We start from the raw sequence: 26,381 nt of genomic DNA, 5'->3' as shown, positions 1-26,381 counted from the left end.
ATATTTTCAAAGTAAGGGGTTTTACAAGGGCAACAAGTCATTGTTATGATAGACAGTGGTGCTACAAATAATTTCATTGATATTGCTCTTGTTAAAAAATGTGGCTTACATACAATGAAACATGAAGGTTTTGGTGTTAGGGTAGCAAGTGGTACTACTTTAGTAAGCACACATAAGATTCCTCAATTAAGTATTACTCTTGGTAATTATACAATAATAGATAATTTTTATGTGGTTGGTTTGGCTGACTCTAATGTAATGTTGGGCATTCAATGGTTGATAACCTTGGATAATTACTCACAAAGTTTCAAGCGTATGAAGTTTTCTTTCAAAATTAATGGACAAAAGGTAATTCTCAGGGGAATGTCAAATGGTGGACCTTGAATCGTGTCTGCTAATAGAATGGAGGCCATCTTTCGTCATGGTGATGTAGCTTGGTCAGCACAATGCCTTATCTCTACTAAGGTAACAGGTTTTGAATCTAAAAATTATCAAGATGATTTGTTGCAGATGTTAGATTCACATTGTGTGGTTTTCAGTGTTATGCCTTCATGAGTTCCTCCAGATAGAGGTTTTGAACATACTATTGAATTGGAAGAAGGGGCAAAACCAATTATCACTACACCTTATCAACATCCTAAGGCATTCAAAGATGAAATAGAAAAGGCTATTAATGAGTTGCTACATATGGAACATATCGGGCCCAATTCAAGCCCATTTGCTCCTTCGATTGTGTTGGTCAAAAAGAAAGATGAAACTCTTCGCATGTATATAGATTACCGTGCCCTCAATAAAAAGACCATAAAGAATAGGTATATGATTCCTCGCATTGATGAATTATTAGATAAATTATTCGATGAATTACATGGTGTTGTATACTTCTCTAAGATTGATTTAAGATCCAGATACCATCAGATCAAATTAAGAGAATAGGATATTCATAAAACCGCTTTCCATTGTCATTTGGTCACTATGAATTTTTAGTGATGCCGTTTGGACTAACAAATGCTCTAGCAACATTTCAATCTTGTACGAATCATATTTTTAATATACAACTGAGGAAGTTTTTGTTAGTTTTCTTTGATGATATACTTATTTACAGCAAGACTTGGGAGGAGCACTTAAGACATATTGATGAGATTCTGGGTATAATGGAATCGCACTCCCTTTATGCAAAAGCATCGAAATGTGAATTTGGTATGACATAAATCTTATATTTGGGTCACATGATCAGTGCCAAGAGTGTGCAGGTACATCAGGAGAAGATTAAAGCCATTTTGAATTGGCCACCTCCACGAAATCTTTCAGATCTAAGGGGTTTCTTTGGTCTATGCAGTTATTATAGGAGGTTTGTAAAGGGATTTTCGCAGCTTGGAGCACCATTAACAGATCTTACCAAAAAAGGGTCATTCAGGTGGACTAAAGAAGCACAACAGGTATTTGACAAACTCAAAAAGGTAATGAGTTCTTGTCCAATTCTTGCACTTCTTGATTTCAATCAATCTTTTGTATTAGAATGTGATGCTTCTGGTGAAGGATTAGGGGCAGTTCTAATGCAGAATAAGCATCCTATAGCTTATGAAAGTACGGAACTCAATAGTGCTGAAAGATTGTATTCAATATATGATAAGGAAATGTTGGCAATTATGCATGCATTGGCTAAATTTAGGTAATACTTGGTGGGAGATTTGTAGTTAGAATTGATCATAAGAGTTTAAAATATTTCTTGAACCAGAAAAATTTGAATGATAGGCATTAGAAGTGGGTTAGTAAAATCCAAGCTTATGATTTTGAAATTGAATATGTTAAGGGTAAGAATAAGGTGGTTGCTGATGCATTATCCAGGAAACCAGAAATCCCCTTTGAAATAACTTGGACAAACTCCCTATTAATTCAATAACATAGAATTAGTAATGACTATTTGTAAATAATCAATATTATTTATTTTCTATTGAAATAAATATTAAATAAGGTCAAGGAATTGTACACATTCTTGTAATTTGAATTTGGAATAATAAAATGACCATATTTTCCATTCAATGCTATATCAAGAGTAAATACTGATTGGAAATCGCTATTGTTAGTGGAATACTCTAAGAACACATTTGCATGTGATTTAATGGATGGAAATGTACAAGATGACAAATATAAGATCATGAATGATTTTATTTACTACAAAGATAGAATCTTTCTTGTACCTAGTTTTGAATTAAAATTAAGAATTATGCAAGCAGTTCATGATCTCCCTTTGACAGGACATCCTCTGGTTATTTCAAAACTTACCGGCAAATACGTGAATGGTTCACATGCAAAGGGCTCAAAAATGATGTCTTACATTATGTGAAGGAATGTCACACATGCCAGCAAAATAAAGCTGAGCATTCCTATCTTTCCGGACTACTTCAAGCTTTATCCGTTCCAGAACAAAAATGGAATTCACAGCAGTTCAAGTTGCTGAATTATTTTTCAAAGACGTGTTTCGTTTGCATGGGTTGCCAAGGAAAATTATCAATGACAGAGATAGTAGATTTCTAAGCCTCTTTTGGGAAGAATTGTTTCGATTGACAGGCACAAAGTTCAACCACAACACTACTTACAATCCGCAAACAAATGGTCAAACGAAGATAGTAAGCAAGTGGGTCGAAGGGTATCTTCACAACTATGTGGCTGGACATCATGTAATGTCCCTGGTTCTTGGTTTCCAAATTTCTAGGCTGACAATTTAATTCTCAATACTCATATAACACATTATTCTTATTAAGTTTTAAAATATAGATTCTATTTCACAAATTAATATATCTTTCTTAATGAGAGTTTGCAATCAGACGCTTGATCATAAGAGTTTAAAATATTTCTTGAACCAGAAAAATTTGAATGATAGGCATTAGAAGTGGGTTAGTAAAATCCAAGCTTATGATTTTGAAATTGAATATGTTAAGGGTAAGAATAAGGTGGTTGCTGATGCATTATCCAGGAAACCAGAAATCCCCTTTGAAATAACTTGGACAAACTCCCTATTAATTCAATAACATAGAATTAGTAATGACTATTTGTAAATAATCAATATTATTTATTTTCTATTGAAATAAATATTAAATAAGGTCAAGGAATTGTACACATTCTTGTAATTTGAATTTGGAATAATAAAATGACCATATTTTCCATTCAATGCTATATCAAGAGTAAATACTGATTGGAAATCGCTATTGTTAGTGGAATACTCTAAGAACACATTTGCATGTGATTTAATGGATGGAAATGTACAAGATGACAAATATAAGATCATGAATGATTTTATTTACTACAAAGATAGAATCTTTCTTGTACCTAGTTTTGAATTAAAATTAAGAATTATGCAAGCAGTTCATGATCTCCCTTTGACAGGACATCCTCTGGTTATTTCAAAACTTACCGGCAAATACGTGAATGGTTCACATGCAAAGGGCTCAAAAATGATGTCTTACATTATGTGAAGGAATGTCACACATGCCAGCAAAATAAAGCTGAGCATTCCTATCTTTCCGGACTACTTCAAGCTTTATCCGTTCCAGAACAAAAATGGAATTCACAGCAGTTCAAGTTGCTGAATTATTTTTCAAAGACGTGTTTCGTTTGCATGGGTTGCCAAGGAAAATTATCAATGACAGAGATAGTAGATTTCTAAGCCTCTTTTGGGAAGAATTGTTTCGATTGACAGGCACAAAGTTCAACCACAACACTACTTACAATCCGCAAACAAATGGTCAAACGAAGATAGTAAGCAAGTGGGTCGAAGGGTATCTTCACAACTATGTGGCTGGACATCATGTAATGTCCCTGGTTCTTGGTTTCCAAATTTCTAGGCTGACAATTTAATTCTCAATACTCATATAACACATTATTCTTATTAAGTTTTAAAATATAGATTCTATTTCACAAATTAATATATCTTTCTTAATGAGAGTTTGCAATCAGACGCTTCGCTCCTGGGGGAGAGCTTCCTGGGGCTCTCGAATGGGAACAACTCTCCACCAAGTGTCTTCATTTTGCAATTCTCTCAATAAGCCTTATGGATGCTTGAGCAAGGCATCCATCCTTCTTAGGAGAGAGAATTTCCCTCCTAAGCTTGGTGATCTAACAAAAGTGGATTCACCTTATTTATTTTTAATCATTACTAATTTTTCAAGGATTGTTACCTTGCCTTCTTTTTCGATTTAGATGGTATTTTGTGTGGGCGTGATAATGCCATGAATCTTGGTGCATAGTTGTGGACTCTTGTCCCTGTCTACCTGCGATTCCTGCTCTTCTGGTTTTTGAGCGATGTTTGGCCTAAACTTCCTATGAGATTCAATTTCACACGTTCGTGAGTTTCGAACGCTACCTGGTGTACCTGTTTACGTTGTCCTTGGCTCCCTTGTGGTGTCTTAAGTTTGGAGTGAAAGATGTTTCATAGGTGCAGCTTATTGCCGTGAGTCTCACTTGTGCTTGCTGCGTACTTTCCTGCCTACGTTGAGGACCTCTTCCTATTTTATGCTTAATACCATTGCTGCTGCTCCTAGTTTTCTCCTTCCTTCCTATTCGATGCCTTCTCCCTTTGCTCGGATTGATATATGTATTGTTCTTACTGGTCGTGTTGTTTGGTTTGCAAAGGATTTGATCATTCTTAAATATTTAAGTGTCAGGTTATGTTATAAAGGGTTAGTAATAATATTAGTATTTATTCCTTTATTAATTTATATTGTTTCAAGTATTAATAATGTTTGTTATTTTTATATATATAATAAATATAGATATTAATGAATTTCAATTACAGATATTTAATAATGATTATTTATTGAAATGTTTGTTTTATTTACATATATTTGCCTTATTTTCTTGGGGTCATGATAGTCCCCTGCGCTTAATTTTGCTTGCCCTCAAGCAATTTATACTCTCTTCACTTTCCCAAGTGGAGTCTTCTTTAGGTAAATTTTTCCATTGGATCAAATACTTGGTGATAGTTTGATTTCTCAACTTCCTCCTCTATGTGTCTAGAATAATCTCAAGTTCTAGAACAAGATGGCCTTCGTCGTCTAGTAGTGGTAATTTTGTACAAGGTTCTATCAATCTTCCCAATACCTTTTTAAGCCTCGACACATGAAATATATTATGGATTCTGCTACCCTTGGGTAGTTGTAGTTCATATGCTACATTTCCAAGTTTCCTGATTATCTGATATGGTTCATAAAATCGTGGTTTTAACTTCTCGGCTCCATTTTTCTTAATTGAAGTTTGCTTGTATGGTTGTAGTCTTAGGAACACAAAATCTCCGATTTCAAATGTTCTTTCAATGTGCTTCCTATCAGCATAGATCTTTTGTTGATTTTGGGCCTATTGTAGATTTTCTTTGAGAGTTTTCAAGATATCTGTACTCTGTTGAACGAAGTCCTGTGGGCTTGGTACCCTGCTCCCTTGTAGGATTTAGTTCGCAAATGTGAGTGCCTCATACCCATATAGAGCTTTGAAGGGGGTCATTCCAATGGACATGTGATGGGTTGTATTATAGCAAAATTCACCTAAGTGTAGCCATCTAATCCATGCTTTCTGCTGTCCTGTTACATAATTCCTTAAATATCCTCCTAATCACTTATTTACGATTTCCGTTTGTCCATTTGTCTATGGGTGGTAACTCGTGCTGGGGGTTAAACTGGTCCCTACTTGTTTGAATAACTCTTGCCAGAACTGACTGATGAATTTTCTGTCTCGATCATTGATTATGTTTTGGGGAGTCCATGGAGTCTGAATACTTCTCTAAAAAATAGTTCAGCAATCTGATGTGCCAATGACTCGGTATTGACTGGCAAGAAATGAGCGTATTTGGTGAGTCTATTCACTACTACATAAATACTATTCTTCCTTTGAACTTTGGGTAAGCCGGTTATGAAATCCATCAAAATGCTTTCCCATTTTTTTATTAGGAATGGGTAATGGTTGTAGTAAACCTGCAACGTGTGTGTTTTCTACCTTATTCTGTTGGTAGATCATGCATTCTTGTACATATTTCTGGACATCTTTTTTTAGACCTTTCCACGAGAATTTCTCCCTTATTTGTTTATATGTTTTGAAATACCCTTGATGGCCGGACAAGGGCTTATCATGAAACTCTTGTAAAACAATATTTTTAACCTTTGATTGCGGAATTAGGAATATTCTTCCTTCATAAAATATCATGTCATTTTGGGTTTTGAAGTCTTCATTTGGGATTTTTCCTTCTAATATTTTCTTAGCTTCTGGATTAGCTGCATACTCAGCAACGATATCTTTTTTCCGATTTCCTGAAATACTGGTAACCATATTGAGGTGGGGGCGTTGAGATAGAGCATCTGTGACTCCATTATTCACTCCCTTAATGTATTCGATATCAAAATTGTATGCTTGAATTCTACTCACTCATTTTTGTTGTCGATAATTAAGATCTTTTTGGCTTAGGAAGAAGCGTAAGCTATTATGATCAGTTTTAACAATGAATTTCCCACAGACAAGATATTGTCGGAATTTAGCCAAAACATGCATTATGGCTAACATTTCTCTATCATATATGGAATAGTGTTTTTCTGCTTCTGTGATTTTGCGGCTTTCAAAAGCTATGGGGTGTTTCCTTTGCATGAGAATTGCTCCAATCCCTTCCCCCGATGCATCACATTGTAGTTCAAAAGGCATCGTAAAATCAAGTATGGCTAGAATAGGACATGAACTCATTGTTTTTTTTAATTGCTCAAATGCTTGTTGAGCCTTCTCATTCCATGAGAAAACACCTTTCTTAGTTAAGTCTGTAAGGGGGGCCGCAATCCTAGAGAAGCCTTTTACAAATCGTCTGTAGCAACTGCATAACCCAACAAATCCTCAAAGTTGTGTTAAGAGTTCTTGATTTTGGCCATTCTCTAATGACTTTGATCTTTTCTTCATCTACGCTTACTCCTTCTACATTAATCTTATGTCCCAAGTAAAGGATTTCATTTAGCCCAAACTCACATTTTGAGATCTTGGCATATAATGACTCCGTTTCTAGAATACTTAGAACTTCTTCAATATGTTGCAAATGTTCTTCCCAGGTTTTACTATAAATGAGTATGTCATCAAAAAATATGAGGAGAAACTTCCTTAATTGCTGCCTAAAAATATGGTTCATACACGATTACAATGTAGCTGGAGCATTTGTAAGGCCCAAAGGGAGTACTAGAAATCCAAAGTGTCCATAATGACATCTAAATGCTGTTTTTGGGACATCTTCCTTCTTCATTCTGATTTGGTGATATCCAGACCTTAGATCAATTTTTGAAAAATATTGCGCACCATGTAATTCATCCATCAATTTGTCTATCCTGGGGATTGGATATCTGTTCTTGATAGTTTTTTTGTTTAAGGCTCTATAATCAATGCACATTCTCATGGTTCCATCTTTCTTTTTGACGAGTACTATTGAAGAGGCGAATGGATTGCTGCTAGGTTGAATGTGTCCCATCTCTAACAATTCTTTAAGTCTTTTCAATTTCCTCTTTGTATTTATGGGGATGCCTGTAAGGGGTGGTTATAACTGGTTTGGACCCTTCCTCTAATTCTATGGAATGTTCAAAGCCTCTTTTGGGTAGTAAGCTTGGGGGAATATCTTCAAAAATCTTTTTATGTTTCTTCAGAATGGGACGTATATCTGCATGTATCACTGATTCATTAGTGGGGGATTTATCAAGAATCATACACTTGGCTATCCATTCTCCTTGATCATGCCTAAGGATGTGTTCTATTCTATTACAAGACACTACCTTGGGTGATTCATCAGGTAGTCCTTTTAATGTTATATCTTTTCCTTCATGTGTGAAACACACTTCCAGATTGGGGTTATCTATAGTAAAACGCCCTAAAGAGTCAATCTAAGGAATCCCAAGGATGATGTCATTTTGTAGTTTCACAACAATAAAATCTGCTTTTATGGTGGTGTAGTTATTTAGGGAAACTTCCAATTATGGAATGATCTCCATGCATTGATCAAGCGTGACGTTGCCCATTATCACCTTGAAGCCTTTAAATTTTTGTGTCTTTAACCTTCTTCTAATTACTAGATCCTTGTTGATGAAGTTGTGAGAGGCTTTGGAATCTATTAACGCAATCACCTTTTGGCCCTTTAATGTTCCTTTTACTTGAAAAGGTCTCTTTCCACTCTCTTGGGTGACTACGGCTAGCGTCCCAAATTGCTTCTCCTCCACCTTAATTCTTTTGTTTGGTGTCTCATCCTAATTTATTTCTTCCATTCTATGAAGTTGTCACCTCTTACATTGGCGATCGTGAGCCCATAGCTCTTTGCACTTGAAACACAACCCTTTCTTAGATAATTCATCCCTATTTTTCAGCATTTCTTTACCTTGACACCGATGTCCTAGGTTCCGTTGTTCTTTGCAATAGTAACATGCTTTACTTTCCTTCTTTGTTCCATCTTGTTTGTTTGAATTTTTAGAAGGTTAGGTTCTAAATCTTTCTTTTGATACATTAGATTCCACTTTCCTGGCCTTCTGGATGGCTTCTTCCACTGTTTGAGGCTCTAAGGGGTTAACTATATTTTTGATAGAGTCCTTTAGACCTTCAACAAATAAGTATGTAAGCCTTCTTTGGGATAAGTCAGTGACCACAACTGACAGTTTTTGGAACTCATTGGAAAATTCATATACGGTTCCTTGTTGTTTTAAATGGGCTAATTCTTTGAAGTAACATTCTCGTTCGATTTGATCAAATCGTTTGGTAATCTTTTGACAAAAATCTTGGTAAGAAATTATGTTTTGATGGCCTAATGAGAGAAGCCCATTGTGCCACCACTCATGCGCTATTCCCTCTAAGTGGAGTATAGCAAATTGAAGTGCGTCTTCTTCCTTCATTGGGCTAAGGGTAAAATAAGTGTTTAGCTTTTGGAGCCATGCATGGGCTGTTATTTTTTTTGATCCATCAAAATTGGGAAGTGTTACTTTGTTCACTTTATGTTTAAGTTCTTTGTTAAGTTGCCTTCTGGTTCCTTTAGGGACCTCGTGTTTTTGTTCTTCACAGAATTCTGCAAATGTTATGAGTTCCTTAATTTCGGGCTTGAGGTTTGCATAGGCTCTTGTATTTTCTATGGTGTTATTGGTGGGTTGGTTTATTCCTTCCTCTTCTATTTGTACTTCTTCTCTGGGTAAGAATGGGGGCCTTGGAATTCTAGATGATGATGACTTGTTCATGGCTAGTTCGTTTGAACTTCCATCTCTCCCGTGGGAGGGATTATTCTTGAGGTTATTAATGGAAATTACCATATTTCACAAGGGTTCTAGAAGTGCTTGGCTAGATTGATCTAGTCTCTCGTTTTGGCTAATGAGGGTTTGATTGGTTTGTTCCATAAAAGCTCTTAATTCATTGGTCATTGCCTGGAACCCTTGCGAAATATGGGAAATTCCATTGATAACCTCAAGAATAATCCAATGAATTAAGAGCTTTTATGGAACAAACCAATCAAACCCTCATGAGTCAAAACGAGAGACTGGATGGAACAAACCAATCAAACCCTCATGAGTCAAAACGAGAGGCTGGATGGATTCATCCAGTCTCTCGTTTTGACTCATGAGGGTTTGATTGGTTTGTTCCATAAAAGCTATTAATTCATTGGTCATTTCATTTATGGTCATTTTCCTAGTTCTTTTGTAGGTTTGCATGCGTTGCCCTCAAGATGGGAAGATCGATGCTTTGATACCCCTGTAATGTCCCTGGTTTTTGGTTTCCGAATTTCTAGGTTGACAACCTGTAATTGTATTAATTCTCAATACTCATATAACACATTGTTCTTATTAAGTTTTAAAATATAGATTCTATTTCATAAATTAATATATGTTTCTTAACGAGAGTTTGCAATCAGGCACTTAGCCCCTGGGGGAGAGCTTCCTGGGGCTCCCAAATGGGAACAACTCTCCACTAAGTGTCTTCATTTTGTAATTCTCTCAATAAGCCTTATGGATGCTTGATCAAGGCATCCATCCTTCTTAGGAGAGTGAATTTCCCTCCTAAGCTTGGTGATCTAATAGAAGTAGATTCACCTTAATTCTTTTTAATCATTACTGATTTTTCAAGGATTGTTACCTTGCCTTCCTTTTCAATGTAGATGGTATTCTGTGTGGGCGTGATAATGCTATGAATCTCGATGCACAGTTGTGGACTCTTGTCCTTGTCTACCTGCGGTTCCTGCTCTTCTGGTTTTTGAGCGATGTTTGGCCTAAACTTCCCATGGGATTCAATTTCACACCCATTACTTGCTCCTGCTCGTGAGTTTCTAATGGTATCTAGTGTACCTAGTTACCTTCTGTCCTTGGCTCCCTTGTGTCTTAAGTTTGGAGTGAAAGACATTTCATGGGTGCAACTTATTGCCATGAGTCTCACCTGTGCTTGCTATGTACTTGCCCGCTTGTGTTGAGGACCTCTTCCTATTTTATGCTTAATACCGTTGCCACTGCTCCTGGTTTTCTCCTTGCTTCCTATTTGATGCCTTCTCCCTTTGCTCGGATCGATATATGTATTGTTCTTACTAGTGTCATTTGGTTTGCAAAGGATTTGATCATTCTTAAATATTTAAGTGTCGGGTTATGTTATAAAGGGTCAGTAATAATATTAGTATTTATTCCTTTATTAATTTATATTGTTTCAAGTATTAGTAATGTTTGTTATTTTTATACATATAATAAATATAGCTATTAATGAATTTCAATTACAAATATTTAATAATGATTATTTATTGAAATTAATAAATATAGATTTCAATAAATAAAAATAGATATTAATAAGGAATTTCAATACAGATATTAATAATGATTATGTATTGAAATGTTTGTTTTATTTACAAATATTTGCCTTATTTTCTTGGGGTCATGACACATTGAAAGGCTTGGATCAAGTGATTATACTTAGGTGAGTATTGTTGTAATACAACATACCATGTGTCTATCGGTATGACCCCTTTAAGGCTTTATATGGCTATGATGCTGTCTCTTTTGTTGACCTTGCCTTTGATCACAATAATGTTCCCAAATCAGTTAATTGGCTCCAAGAATGTCAAGATATCTTGAAGGCGCTTAAAGAAAATTTGTAGGCTGCTTAGAATCAACAAAAAGTGTATGCAAATAAGAAACGGGTGGAAAGGAGTTTTGAAGTCGGAGAATTGGTGTACCTTCGGTTACAACCCTATCGACAATCTACACTAAAGCATAGTGGAGCTGAAAAACTTAAACCACGGTTCTATGGGCCTTATCTGATTATATGGAAAATAGGTGTGGTGACATATAAATTGGATCTTCCGAAAGGCAGCAAAATACACAATATCTTTCATATCTCTTGTCTCAACAAAACATTGGGCAAACAGGTCACAATTTTTGAGGATTTAATGCCTTTGGATTCAGAAGGGAAGCTGGAAACCATACCAAACAAAATTCTGGATACAAGAGAATGACAATTGCGGAATCGAACTATCAAAGAATACCTGATTCAGTGGGAAAATTTACCAATTGAAGATGCTACATGGGAAGGTGATCAAGTGCTGCGACATCTTAATCTCCAATTGCTTGTGGGCAAGCAAAATGGGGAAGGGGAGACTTGTAATGTTCCCCATGGCCTTTAATATAAGGTCACCAAATATATTTAAACCAATGTAAATATAATTAAGCTTGTAAATAAGTTTTAACAATTTTTTTAATAGACTAAGCTTATTATATTATAAGCTTATTATGTTGGCTAAAACAATCAGTTTTGCCGAGCAATTCGAAGAACAAGAAGAATGAAGTTGTAACAGATTTATAGTCATAGATTATAAATAATAGACTCCTTTCGTTAGAAGATAATTTTTGACATAGTGGAAGTATCTAGTGTCGTAGTGTTTCAGAAATTACAGGCACGTTGAGTTCAGTATCATCTTGTCGGGGAACGACACATAGTTAAGAAGTATTGTCGGATGAAGCAAATATCAATGGGCTTGAGCCTTTGATACCGTCCAGATTGCACAAGGAGGTCGAGTCTTTGAAGTGTTCAAATTGCATAGGAAATTGTATTTGATTTGATCGGGGACAATCATATACCAATAGATCATTGTATGGGAGCCGAAACAATCAATATTGGAGGCAGAAGTCTGATAAGAGATTCATATCATTCCAATTGATTATTGTTTCTCGTATCCTAAGCACGTCAATTGTAGACACCACAAGGGCGATTGCATTCAGTATTAAATGTCATTATTTGATGGCGAATCTATTCTGGAAAAGTTGAGAAGCTTTGTGCGGTGGCAGGGGGCATATTTTAAAGTGTGACTTAAGAGGTTCTAAATCCATATATTTATGTCAGGTGCTTTTCTGAACTTGTAATACTGAATCCTAGAACATTAAATAGGTTAGTCACGTAATTTCATAATTCAGTGTGTTGTATGTGAATTGAATATATGAGAATTAATACTGTTTTTTGTATTAACAGTTTGAATCACAATTGAAATTAGAAGGATCTATGTTCAATTTGAACCACAATTGAAATTAAAGGAATTTGTGTTCATATATATTTGGGAATACTTATTATAGTAAATTGAGAATATTACTCCTAAATAGACTTCGTAAAACCTGGGATTTTACAGTTGGAGCACTTGTTGTCTTCTCTGTTCTCTTTCTGTTTTGGCTCTTTCTTCCTCCACGCTTACAAAATTTCTTGCCAATAGCCGAGGAATTTGTCCAAGTAGGTCATATGCTGCTAGTGGTACCAAAAGTTTGTCCCATACCATGCTCTTTGGAATCACTATCTTGGGCTTCACTTTGCACGTATTGGTCGACTGAAACTTCCATGGCTGCCACTAGATCTTGTGTCGATTGATCTTCTCTTGTTATTTCCTCCTCTTCTTCATCATTATTTGTTACTCATATTTGTGGTAGGAATGGTCTTCTCATCACTCCATCCTGTCTAGTCAATGACCTCCGCGTGCGAACTTAGGCAACGATGCCAAAATGTAGAATGGTTATCAATGCACAATATACAGAACAATATAACATGGATTCAATTGTACCAACATGACATTCATTACTAGTACCAGAATACCAAAATGGCAAGGAAATGTTATTATTTTATTGATTCCCAAAATCATGAGTCCATCATCCATATTCCAAAGATCTTATATAATGGTCGGTTGGTTGGGAAAACCAATGGACACATCCCCTCACTTCCTAACTACCCTATCCCAACAAAGCTTAACTAGTTCTAATTACAACATTACTTTATTACGTACTACAGTGTTGACAACTTACTCTACTCACACTAATACCCACTTTATTAACCTAAACAAACTTAAAAGTGTAGGAAAAATCTATGCTAGGAAAATAAAAGCTTGCACTAATAATAAGACCCTTTTCACTATTCCTTACTCCTAAGAAATCTAGACTACAATAATAGGGGCCATTTTTCCATTTTTACACATGCACAAGCAACGTATGCAAACAATTCAAACAAGAATGATCAATATTTGTTTGGTGAATAATGTAGCGTAATATCCACACCATTTATGTATCAATTCAAGAAGAGATTAATGAGAGGCTCAAAGCAACCTTCAAAAAGGACATTGGAAATCTACATCTACAATTATTACTTTATGACTCATTAACAAAAATACATAATATTTGTCATGAAGGGATTACTTTAATGAGAACATACAATTAAAAAGAATAACCATTTACTATGTAATATACAAAAAGGCTCCATTGCAACACCATGTAAGAAAGGATATTTTTGTCACACCTAAACAATATTTAAGTCTTTGTAATATGCATGCCTATGGTAAAAGGTAAATTTGAGATTGCAAGGGTTCTTGTTAATGTTTACCACGTCCTTTACTATGGCACAATTGTACAATTTTCCAACCTTCTCCAAGGCTGGCCAACCTCCTGCAACCCATCTGGCCACGCTAAACTCAAGTGGTTCAAGGCGTACTTCAACTCCATATTCATGGGTCATCCGATATTCAAGGACCTAAATAATAAATTCCAACAAGTATTATAATAGAAGAGGCAGTATAGTAAAGAAATAAAACATTAGTAAATTTCCTAAAAGCAAAATACCTCGAATTGAAGCTGTCCAATAGCTGCCAAAATAGGATCAATTTTGTTTGAATCTACTGAATATAACACCTGAGTAGACATAAGCCAAAACTTTATCAAATACAAGATTATCTAGAGAAAAACACAAATACAGATTAATCATAATATCAGAGAAAAACACAAAGGATTATAAATTTTTAGTTATTGTTTAATAAAATACAGATTTAACAATTAAATGCTGGAGAAATAGTACAAAGAAATATAAATTAAATTCTGTTGCAAGACAAGGGAGAAACAGATATCAATTGAACTTCTGTTAGATGACAAGAAGACCTCCAACAAACAAATATGAGTTTCACTTTTGTTAAAAGGAAAGGGAATGCCTTGGGTTCCCAATACCAGGGAAAGAAACCAATTTTGGAATTAAGGTGTAATAACCCCAATGGGTTATAACTTTAATTCTGGCTCTGAATTCTGTCAGTTTATGAGACTTTCGTGTTTTTTTGCAATATTTTGTGTTTTTCGAATATATGCTTTTATTAAATTTTTCAATAATGAGTAATTACAAAGCATCAGAGTTGAAATGCAATTTCAGAACTATACACTTCAGATATTATTCACTGATTATGGATGCAAATAAGTAAAATGCCAAAGTATTGCCAATATATGCAAACTATAGCGTATACCGTACATTTATTTAATACTAACTAAGGAACCTGAGAATTGCTTGTGGAGGTTGCTGGAGATCATTAGACAGAATGCAGAAGGGCCTGATTGAGCAGATTGTCTTTAACGTGGATGTTGGAGCTGATACACTGACTCTAATCACTGCCAATGTGCTTTCACCATACAATTACTGCCCTTCTAATGAAATTGCAGCCCTGTAACAACTAAGGCCGCCTTCAAATGGTGATTGGCTGCTCTAAACATCAAAATATAATCCCTCCTTATGCCACACTGGTCTCCATTTATGAACCCCTGTCAATGATTTAAAAGAGCCATCCGTCCTATGAGCTGCGGCAATATGAAGTCTATACGCAGCTTTAAGATATTGCTGGAGATGTACCCACATACTATTCTCACAGCCCTGCATTATTGTGATGAGAATAAACACTGATGGAAACCGCAAAAATCAAACACAACTATAATTCTATGATGGCTCTGTGTTGAACCATCCACGGGCAAGACTCATTGGTGAAAGACAACAACCTCAAGGTGTGTAAATACTGAAGAATTACCATTTCTTCCAGCACTCAGATTCAGAACCCTTGCAAACTGATCACAAAAAAACACCAAAGTAAACACATGCAGATAGCTGAGTGTGATTTCAGGCCCTTGCTTTTATAATTCTTTCTTTGCCAAAAATGACCTGGCTTCGTCCTCGCACCATCAGCCCTAGCTTCATCGTCAAATTTCAAATATTATTCATGTCATACTTTATTTTATAATATTTAATAATAATTCCCTAAGTATGCCACCAAATTTTTTTATTAAAAGGCTCATATAAGGTATTTAGACATTACTTGCAAAATGTCTCCACTTTATTATTAATTAAGTAAACATAATTAATAATCATTAAATCTTTATAAGTCTCCACTTTTGCTTTGGCGGCTAAGTCAACCATATTAACTAATATTAAATGCATTTGTAATACTTTAAAATAGGCTGGGCAGAGGCCTGAGGCTGTGGGTTACCCCCATGGTATTGGGTTCGAAACTCTCTCTAGATTTATTTGGTGGGACTGTAGTGTGAGCTTGTTGCCCCACCCGCAGAGGATTAGTCTCACCTCAGCTCGCAGGTATACCTCTATCGTTAGCAAAAAAAAAAAAAAAACTTTAAAATAAGCTGGACAAGAGCCTACAACGCAACGGTAAATTGTGAGCCTCTCATCTCAAAGGTCTTGGGTTCGAATCTACTTAAGCTTAATACATAATAATAATTAATCTCAATAAATAATAAATAATCTAGGCTTCGGCCCATTACCTATCAAAAAAAACTTTAAAATATGGTTAACTTTAATCATTAATTAATTAAACTTAATTAATGATTAGAAAGCAGATTAATCATTTATAATCTCATTAATGCTCCATATGCAATCGAAGTGCTTCCTGTTAGAACCTAATGCCTAGATGACATGCCCAAATTAGCAACAGGCTCACAACTTATTATAGATAAGTCTCAAACTTGTAGTTCTATCAATTGGTCCCCACAACTCCATGCCACGATCAATAAGACCTTCTAACCAACTAATTAGCCTACAAAGGTCACTGACAAATTAATCTTGACTGCAACTCAAGGTGAGCTAAAATGGAGACATTACATAAGGGAAAACAATCTCCATGGGTTGCACCCCAAACTACATTCCAAATAGGAAGAGGATTAAGTGCTGAAATTATTGGAAAAATTTGTGTATTAGTCTATTATAATATTTTAAAGAATAGTATCCTAGAAAATAAAATTATTTGATCAAAAAATAGATTCCAAATAGAATATTACTACAATCCATTCTCTAACATATTGCTTTGTAACACTAAATGGAAATTTAATGATAGTAAATTGCAACCATAGTTGAAAAACTTGAGCTTGGAAATAACTTTGTGGGCCAAAAAATTCTATAAACTTGAGACTTGAGATAACTCAACAAATTTGTTGAACATTTTGAAAATACTAAATTTCCAACAATATTCTTCAAAAACAAACACATACACTGAATTTGTAGAACATATTGTTGATTTCCATCATCTATAAATCAAAAGTTGAGTTTACAACATATCATACGCCAGAAAAAAAGTGCAACCTCTAAATATATAAAATATTCAATCTAATTTTTTGTCAAACATAAATTATTTATATTTAGTCTTAATACATAAAATTTATTTTCTTTAAATTCAGGGAAAATTAACGTGTACAAGTGGAAAAAATTATAGTTGACAAACATTCAACTTAAAAAGACAAAATGAAAGTTTAACATTATATATAACATGCATTTTATTTCACAAAGAAAAATACAACTTCTGCTCTTGGCTTGCAAGAGCACTTACTTTTGTTTACTGTACAGGTAAGAAACTTAACACATGTAGTATAACACGATTCAACGTAGAATAGATACTTTACTCACATATGCACTCAATGATTACAATCCGAATACAATGACTACCATGATTACAATGATGATTTCAAAGTCCATCTTGGACGTGTACATATACCTTTCCCAAGGGGTGACTCAAGTGTCACGCGCTTGTTCGGATACTACTCTACCCATTGGCTACACTATACATATTACTGACAACATCATCCCCCCCAAAAGAAAAGTCGTCTCCGGACGACAATTAACAAAACAGAATACATTAACTGACTAACTATAGATTTGTTCCCGTCACACCACTTTCACATTCATCCCGTGCTTGCACCAATTGGTCTCCAAACCACGTTGCATCTGTAGCCTCTGCTAACACAATACTGTCTCCTTAATCAAGCTGACTTTGATAGCCACCTGTGCTGCTTTCTCTGTTTCCAACTCCTAGGTATACTGAGCCAAGTGTCGCTGTACTGCCTTCAACTAGATGATCAACTCCTCCCGAGTTTTTTATGCATCCACCAAGACAACTTCACATCCAACACCTACTCCAAGTGCCTCAAAGCGTATCACCCCTCTTGAAAGTCTTGCTCCATTGATCTTTCCACCTCTGGTACACACTCTATGCCTGCAGTAGCTCCAGGTCTCATCAACTGGTCACACTTCCCATGACTAATAATTGCACCGACTAGGGGTCTACCAGCGGGGTCGAGGGGTAGCGCCCCCGCCACCAAGACCAATTTAGCACTCTCAAACCCACACAAAACTCCATGGAACACACTATTTTTGTGATTTTCTTCCGATTCCACTCTTTCTAGCAACTGCTAATGTTTTACCACCTGTTTTATGTCTGAACTATTTCAATTTGTTGTCGATTTTTTTTTTTTTGAAAATCTCCTGCTTTCTGAAGAATACGGCTCCTGTGCGATGGTACGGCTTGACTTCCTCTCCACTGCTGGTCATTGTACGAAATTTGCTATCCTTGATTTATGCTTCCTGGCTTTGCCGTACAGAATTTCTAGCGATTGCCAATTCCTTCTACCGTACGTTGTATGAACTTGTTTTTTCCTTCTTTCAATTCTTTTCAAAATGCGCTGTACAGTTTCCTTGTTATTTCGAAACAATTTTAACTCAGATACGGTATTTGTTATAGCTTCTAGACACCGTACGACCACATACCGTACGGTCAACTTCAGCTCTCTCTCCTATCGTACATTGTACGGGTCTCCTTCCTCCTTTTTATACCCATACAAGCTTCACACGATTTTTTTGTCTTGACCATACAGCCATTTAGTTCCCTGTATGTTTCGTCCCCCAAGCTGTATAGTGTATCCTCTTGCTACTGTACGACCTTCAAATTCCTACTGCTGTCACCGTACGGTCTCCAAATTTGCTTCCATTTGCCACCGTACGGTCCTGCCTTGAATGTTGGGCGTACGATCTTCGCTTCTAGCTGCTTCCTTTTTATCGTACACTTACGTTCTTATGTGGGTTTCCTGTTCCTCCTACCTCGTGGCTCCACAGAATTTACTGCTTTTGACCTTCCTATAGCCATACAGAGTCTTTAATAGCTCTGTGGTTTGCCTCTTAAGTCCATACAGACTCAGGCCGTACTTCCATTGCTTTTTATAGTTTTATTTCACAATTATATTCTGATTTTACTTCCTACTCTTTTAATACTTCATTCTTTATTTCACACTTAGAAACTATACCTAACTCCTTATTTTATTTTCTTATTATACATATATACATTATTTACAGTTGGTTTTCTTTCTCAGTTGTTTGTCGACAGGGGACCATTTCTTTCATGGTATATTTTTAACTTCAATCCATTCACTACATCTGGTATTTCTTTTCTGTCCAGTGTCCATAACTTAATTGCCTCGTTATCGCCAACTTCCCGTATCTTGTACAGTTTGACACATTTAACTTTGAACTTTCCATGTCTGATTTTGTTTTGTCCGTTATACTTCACCACTAACTTGCCCAGTTGAAACTTGTTTGATTTTAAGTGCTTATCATGCAATGCCTTCCGCCGGTTTTGTCTAACTTCAATGGCCCACTGTGCCTGTAGCCGTCGTTCATCAAGTTTGTTCAAATTGTACAATCTCTCCCTTAAGCTTTCCATGTTGCCCAACTTGTTCTCAATTGCTATCCTCAAACTGAGTACCATAAATTTCATTAGTTGCCACTCCTTGCCATCAACAACTGTATTCTTGATTCTAGAACCTTCACTTCGTATAATTGCAGTTTTGATTAAGCCCTTCCTCTTTGTTTCTATCCTTGTTAAACAAATTCGACATTAATCTTCATATCATTCCTTCGTTCCAGGTATGTCTGGCAACGACGCCAAATGTTTACCGTACAAGGTAAGAAACTTAACACATGTAGTATAACACAATTCAACGTAGAACAGATACTTTATTCATATATGCACTCAATGATTACAATCCGAATACAATGACTACCATGATTACAATGATGATTCCAAAGTCCATCTCGGACGTGTACATATACCTTTCTGAAGGGGTGACTCAAGTGTCATGCGCCCGTTCGGATACTACTCTACCTGTCGGCTACACTATAAATTTTACCAACAACACTTTCACTTGAGCATTTGTGTAGAATGGTGGGGATGCAAGTCAATGTTAGCAAGATGAAAGTGATGGTTTTCTATAACAAAAGAAAATATAACCATAATAAGTTTTACTTTGAAGTTAGTACTCTTGAAAAAGTGGCAAATTATAAATACGTCATAATTGACTTCTATTATTTATACCGTTTATAAAGTAGTACATTGTTTTTTAAGGAATTGCTGATTATAAATACCTCATAAATACCATTTTGGCAGAACCCAGTAACATAGTTGTTTACCAACTCACCACACATCTGCTCACAACCCTCTACAAAGTTTTCACGAATCTTCTCATACTTTCTTTGCAAAATCTTAATTTTCTACATCTATCAAGCTGTTATTATACTTCACTACTTCACACAAATGATCTATTATTTTCTTCTTCAGATCTGAACATGTTTCTATAATATTGTTGCTACCGTACACACACTTCCTTCTCCTTAAGTTTGTTTTTCACCTTTTTTACACACCTTTTTCCTCTTACAAATCTTATTCCTTTTTATATCTACAAGATGAGACATATCTCTTGGAAAAGATATCCATTTAAGTGGTTATTGTCGTCAGAAAATAGTGTATCAGGATGTATCCGTTAGTGTATTGGGTGCATCCCGTTAGTGTGTCAGGGTGCATCCTATTAGTGTATCAGGATGAATCCCGTCAGTGTATCAGGATGTATTCCGTTGGTGTATCGGGATCAGGCCGACAGGGTGTGTATCGGGATGTTTTGGGAAAGTTCTATTATTGTAGCCGACATGTTGTATGTGGCCGACGGATGCCTTCGGGAAGGTTCCTCGGATAGTATTTATATCCCCCTTCGGGATCATTGTAATCATCGAATATTATAGCATCAGAAGCATAATGTAATATCTCGGCGTATGTGAATATAATAAGGAGTTCTACTATTCTATTTTATTATCTGTATGCTTTGATTTCTTTACACAGTACGGTAAACAGTTATGACACTTCAACTATCTATCACTGCCTTCACTTTAACCTTTATCACTGCTACCCTTTAATTTAATCACTGCCCCAAAGTTAGACTTTATGAATGCCTTTCTAATGCTCCAGTCGCTGCATTTTTTTTGTCTTTGTATAGTTGCAGCTTTGGGGAATTAATTGACTTTGTTTTGATTGCAGCCTTTTTTAGCTGCATTTATATTTTGTACAAACTTTGTCATGGGTATCACTGTAAAGAGCCCTTCTGACTCTATGCCAGAGAAATGTTTTTTTTTTGCTTTGAAAGTTTTTCAATTTTTTTTGTGTTTCGAAATATATACTATTTTGTTTTTTAAGTATTTGAAATGGAACAATGCATAGAAATTGAAGCAACTCCAACTTGTACACTAAAATTTTCAACTATAGAGAAATATGCAAATATTTACAATGCTGAATGCAACACAATTAATTTAGAATTTTATGAAACCTAGCAATGCACAGAATATGACGTTGATGTCTTCTAATGACCTCCAGCCACCTAGGAATGGTAAGTGGCGTGTACAGTCAATATTGACTCTCTAGAAGAACCCGCAGGCCCTGATAATTACTAACGCTGCCACTGGAAGTTGATTGAGGCCTTGAAAAGACAACACTGATGCTTCTAAGACACCTGACTTGCATTAAATATCTCTAATGCTGCCTCAGATGGTTGCAGCAAGTGCTATCAAACCCCAACATCCAACACCAGCAATATTTTAGAATTCCTCCTTGATCATTTCTCAGAAATAACCTTATCAGCACCTTCAATTTTCAGCAGCGGATCAAGCACAATCCATTGGCATGATTTAACCAATTCAAAGTGCAAAGTATTGAAAACAATTAACAATTCTTTCAGCATCAGATTTCTCAAACCCTTGGATATCTTCAACTCACAAAATAACAAATGCAATAGGATGAATAAATCAAATCTAGAGGCTTGCTTGTCTAACAATTAAGGCCAAAATCTCCTTCAACAGACCAACGGCTAATAGCTTCTTCTATACACTTTTCACTTAAATGCAAACTTTTCTTTTTGGTTACATATTTTAATTTTGAAATATAATTACTCCATGTACCTTTTATTTAATACCTTGGCATAGGCTACCAGGAATTAACTAAATGAATGGCCCCTTCCAATTATGACTCAACCCTTAATTTAAGTGAAATTATTAAGTTAAACTATAACTTTATAATAAGCCATTTAATGATTCAATACTAATTTGGCCACTAAAATAATAGTAACTCTCAAAATACTTATCCTTTAAATATGTTGTTTGAAACAGGAGTCACACCTAATATTTCCCCGTGTGACCAAATGCACTTCCCTAAAATAGAAAGAGTCCCTCTCAATCATCACCAAAATTACCATAAATAGTAAGCACATGAAACTAAGTCCAAATAAGTCCAAGTTGAGCCAAATGAAGGCCAAACTGGACATACTAAATTGTGAAGTAGACAAGACCCTCCCATAATTGAGTCTTTGCCTTAGAAGACCCTCTATCCACAATAATTAGCCTACAACGATTGCAATAATAGGCTAATCCCTCAAACTCTGATGCTCGCGAAAATGGGCACAACATTACAGTCCTTCCTTCGTAAGATTGCTTGTCCCAAAGCAATCCCAGAGAAAAATCAAATATCACAGTCCACCTGGATCCCAAAAGTAAAATTGTATAATATCCATGTACACAACTGACTCCTATACCATCAACACCCAAATAACTAACATCAATAACAAAATCATCTTGAAACAAACTACAAGCGTTAATGGAGTACACAACTCATTGGAACTCAACTCAACTAAGGTGCCAACACTCTCAACACCTGAGTCCCAATATAGCTGACACTCACATCCAGCTACACTACATAGATAGTACCAACCATAGGTACCTGTGACACAACCACCATCTCCATCTTCTGTTGAATTGTATTGGATGTGTTGATATTGCAAGTGATCTAACTTGTAGTTGTTGATCCCATTTGCAAAAGATGGTGCTAACCCATCCCATAACAGATGGTATGATCTCATAGCCAATCCACACCAATGAATCAACAAGTCCTTTGGGTATGAAAGGGTCCCTCTAAATCATCACCAGAATTACCATTAATAGTAAGCACATGGAACTAGGCCCAAATGAAGTCCAATCTAAGCCAAACGAAGACCAAACCAAACATACTGAATTATGAAGAAGACAAGATCCTCCCATAACCAAGCCTTTGCCTCAGAAGACTCTCTATCCACAATAATTAGCCTACGAGGATCACAATAATAGGCTAATCCCTCAAACTCTGGTGCTAGAGAAAATGGGGACATTACAATCTGCCCTTCCTAAGATTTCTTGTCCCAAAGCAATCCTAAAGACAACACCAACATCACAGTCCACTTGGATCTCAGGGGTAAAACTATGTAATATACCTGTTGTACACAATCGAATCCTATACCATCAACACCCAAATAACTGACATCAATAACAATCATCTAGAAACAAACTACAAGCATTAATGGAGTAGACAACTCATCGGAACTCAACCCAACTAAGGCGCCAACACTTTCAACACCTGAGTCCCAATATAACTGACACTCACATCCAGCTACACTGAATAGATAGTACCAACCATAGGTACCTGTGACACAACCACCATCTCCATCCTCTATTGAATTGTCTTGGATGTGTTGATATTGCAAGTGATCTAACTTGCAGCTGTTGATCCCATCTGTAAAAGATGGTGCTAACCCATCCCACAACGAATGGTATGATCTCAAAGCCGATCCACACCAACGAATCAACAAATCCTTTGGGTATGAAAGGGTCCCTCTCAATCATCAACAAACTTACCATAAATAGTAAGCACATGAAACTAAACCCAAATGAAGTCCAACTTGAGCCAAACGAAGACCAAACTGAACATACTAAATTGTGAAGTAGACAAGACCCTCCCATAATTGAGCCTCTGCCTTAGAAGACCTTCTATCCACAATAATTAGCCTACAAGGATCACAATAATAGGCTAATCCCTGAAACTCTTATGCTAGCAAAAATGGTGAAATTACAATCCATCCTTCCTAAGATTGCTTGTCCCAAAGCAATCTCAAAGAAAAAACAAATATCATAGTCCAACTGGATCCCAAGAGTAAAATTGTGTAATATCTCTGTTGTACACAACTGACTCCTATACCATCAACATCCAAATAACTAACATCAATAACAAAATCATGTGGAAACTAACTATAAGCATTGATGGAGTAGACAACTCATCAGAACTAAACCCAACTAAAGTGACAACACCGTCAACACCTGAGTCCCAATATAACTGACACTCACATCCAACAACACTATAGAGATTATACCAACCATATTACTTGTGACAACCACCATCTCCATCCTCTATTGAATTGTCTTGGATGTGTTGATATTGCAAGTGATCTAACTTGCAGCTGTTGATCCCATCTGCAAAAGATGGTGCTAACCCATCCCACAATGGATGGTATGATCTCATAGCCAATCCACACCAACGAATCAACAAGTCCTTTGGGTATGAAAGGGTCCCTCTAAATCATCACCAGAATTACCATTAATAGTAAGCACATGGAACTAGGTCCAAATGAAGTCCAATCTGAGCCAAACGAAGACCAAACCAAACATATTGAATTGTGAAGAAGACAAGATCCTTCCACAACCAAGCCTTTGCCTCAGAAGACCCTCTATCCACAATAATTAGCCTACGAGGATCACAATAATAGGCTAATCCCTCAAACTCTGGTGCTGGAGAAAATGGGGACATTATAGTCCGCCCTTCCTAAGATTGCTTATCCCAAAGCAATCCTAAAGAAAACACTAACATCACAGTCCACTTGGATCTCAGGGGTAAAACTATGTAATATACCTATTGTATACACAATCGACTCCTATACCATCAACACCCAAATAACTAACATCAATAACATAATCATCTAGAAACTAACCGTAGGCATTGATGGAGTAGACGACTCATCGGAACTCAACCCAACTGAAGCGCCAACATTGTCAACACCTCAGTCCGAATATAACTGACACTCACATCCAGCTGTACTACAGAGATAGTGACAACCATAGGTGCCTACGACACAACCGCCATCCCCATCCTCTATTGAACTATCCTAGGATGTGTTGATACTGCAAGTGATCTAACTTGCAGCTGCTGATCCCATTTGCAAAAGATGGTGCTAACCCATCCCACAACTAATGGTATGATCTCGGAGCTAATCAACACTGACGAATCAACAAGTCCTTTTTTTACGCATCAAAGGAGAAATAATGAGTACTCGTAACTATAAACTTGCGATAAAATGCTCCAATCTCTATCAATATCTCATCATTGACAACTTGAGAATCAAAAGATGGCTCCAACCTTTGACCCAAAACAACTGACTAGGTAGATGCCTTGCCAAAACTCTCTGCATACCCAATCGCATACTCTCTAGTATGAAACAAGTGAAGGTATTCTGACTGAACTGCCTCGAGAGCCCTTTGGATGAACCTCAAGTCCCAAATATGAGTACCAACCTTGACACCATACCGTTTCTCCTCAAGCTCAGCTCTCCAAAGTAGGTACTCAACATATTTATGTGTGCAGTCAAAATGAGACAAGGTCAACCTTCTCTCTCGAAACCCTCAACTGGTTCCTCCATCTCTAAGGCTCAACAAACTGTCAAACAAAATCAGTTGCATGGGATGGAATAATAGGATTGTTTGGGAAGGGAAACAACACAACATGAGAATCAACCTCCCAACCATATGATACTATGCATCTATTTTGTGAAGAAGAGGGAGTAGTGTCATTAATTGTCACACACAACTGACTCAAAAATTTACCTCTGCCTCACAAGGGCACTTAAAAATCTGCCCTACCTCACCTATCAATGGACTAACCTCTGGAGAACATGATACAACAAGAGGTTCCCTACAACTCTCAATCTAAGTACTCATCCCAGCTGAATGTACTGCACCTAAATCAGTGACAGATGTAGCCACATCCATCATCACAATACATGGATGTATGGTCATCATTGAATGTCATTGCAGAAGTTTGTACTAAATTTGTAGCTAATGAACATTGTAGTCTACTCAACTTCATGATAAACTCATCCAAATGTAATTGTGACTCCTTAAGGGCCAACTGAGTACATTGCAAAGAGTCCACAATCACCCAAGCTCATGGGTAAGCTCATCAACCTCCTCCTTTCCCCTCAGGGCATCATAACATATACAGTCTAGGAAATCCCGATCTACTAACAATTGTAAATAATTATGTCTCATCATCCTGATAGCCTCTCGGAGAGCATGGAACTTCTCAAGGGAAAGACCACCATCATAGTGTTCATCTATTACAAGAGCGCTCCAATCATTGGTAGCCAACATCTACCGAGAAACATCAAAGTGGTCTAAAGCTGTGGCAATCATGCTATCCCTAATCTTTAGTTGCCCAATCAAATGATAAGGAACCTATGACCATTGATTCTTACGCATGTCCTCTAACCCAAACTCGACATTGTGATAGGAAACTATATCTGCATCACTGACTTAATGACACATGACATTATGTTTGCTATCATCCTCACACACATCAACAACCGAGG

General features: G+C 36.4%; 1 protein-coding gene across 1 annotated transcript in view; it reads right to left on the bottom strand.

The window, feature by feature from the left end:
- Positions 1 to 26,381, bottom strand: part of LOC149570011 (uncharacterized) — a 222,596-nt gene that overhangs the window by 54,419 nt on the left and 141,796 nt on the right. The window contains exons 13-14 of the mRNA XM_089822673.1: positions 14,100 to 14,168; positions 13,864 to 14,010 (exon numbers count right to left, since the gene is read on the bottom strand). Of these exons, the coding sequence (XP_089678799.1) occupies positions 13,864 to 14,010; positions 14,100 to 14,168 (216 nt within the window). The remainder of the gene's footprint in view (positions 1 to 13,863; positions 14,011 to 14,099; positions 14,169 to 26,381) is intronic.

Source organism: Cupressus sempervirens, chromosome 3 (genome assembly GCF_028749045.1).
Source record: "Cupressus sempervirens isolate cs-2001-9-10 chromosome 3, ASM2874904v1, whole genome shotgun sequence".
NCBI lineage: Eukaryota > Viridiplantae > Streptophyta > Pinopsida > Cupressales > Cupressaceae > Cupressus > Cupressus sempervirens.
This window is presented reverse-complemented; position numbering and strand designations above follow the sequence as displayed.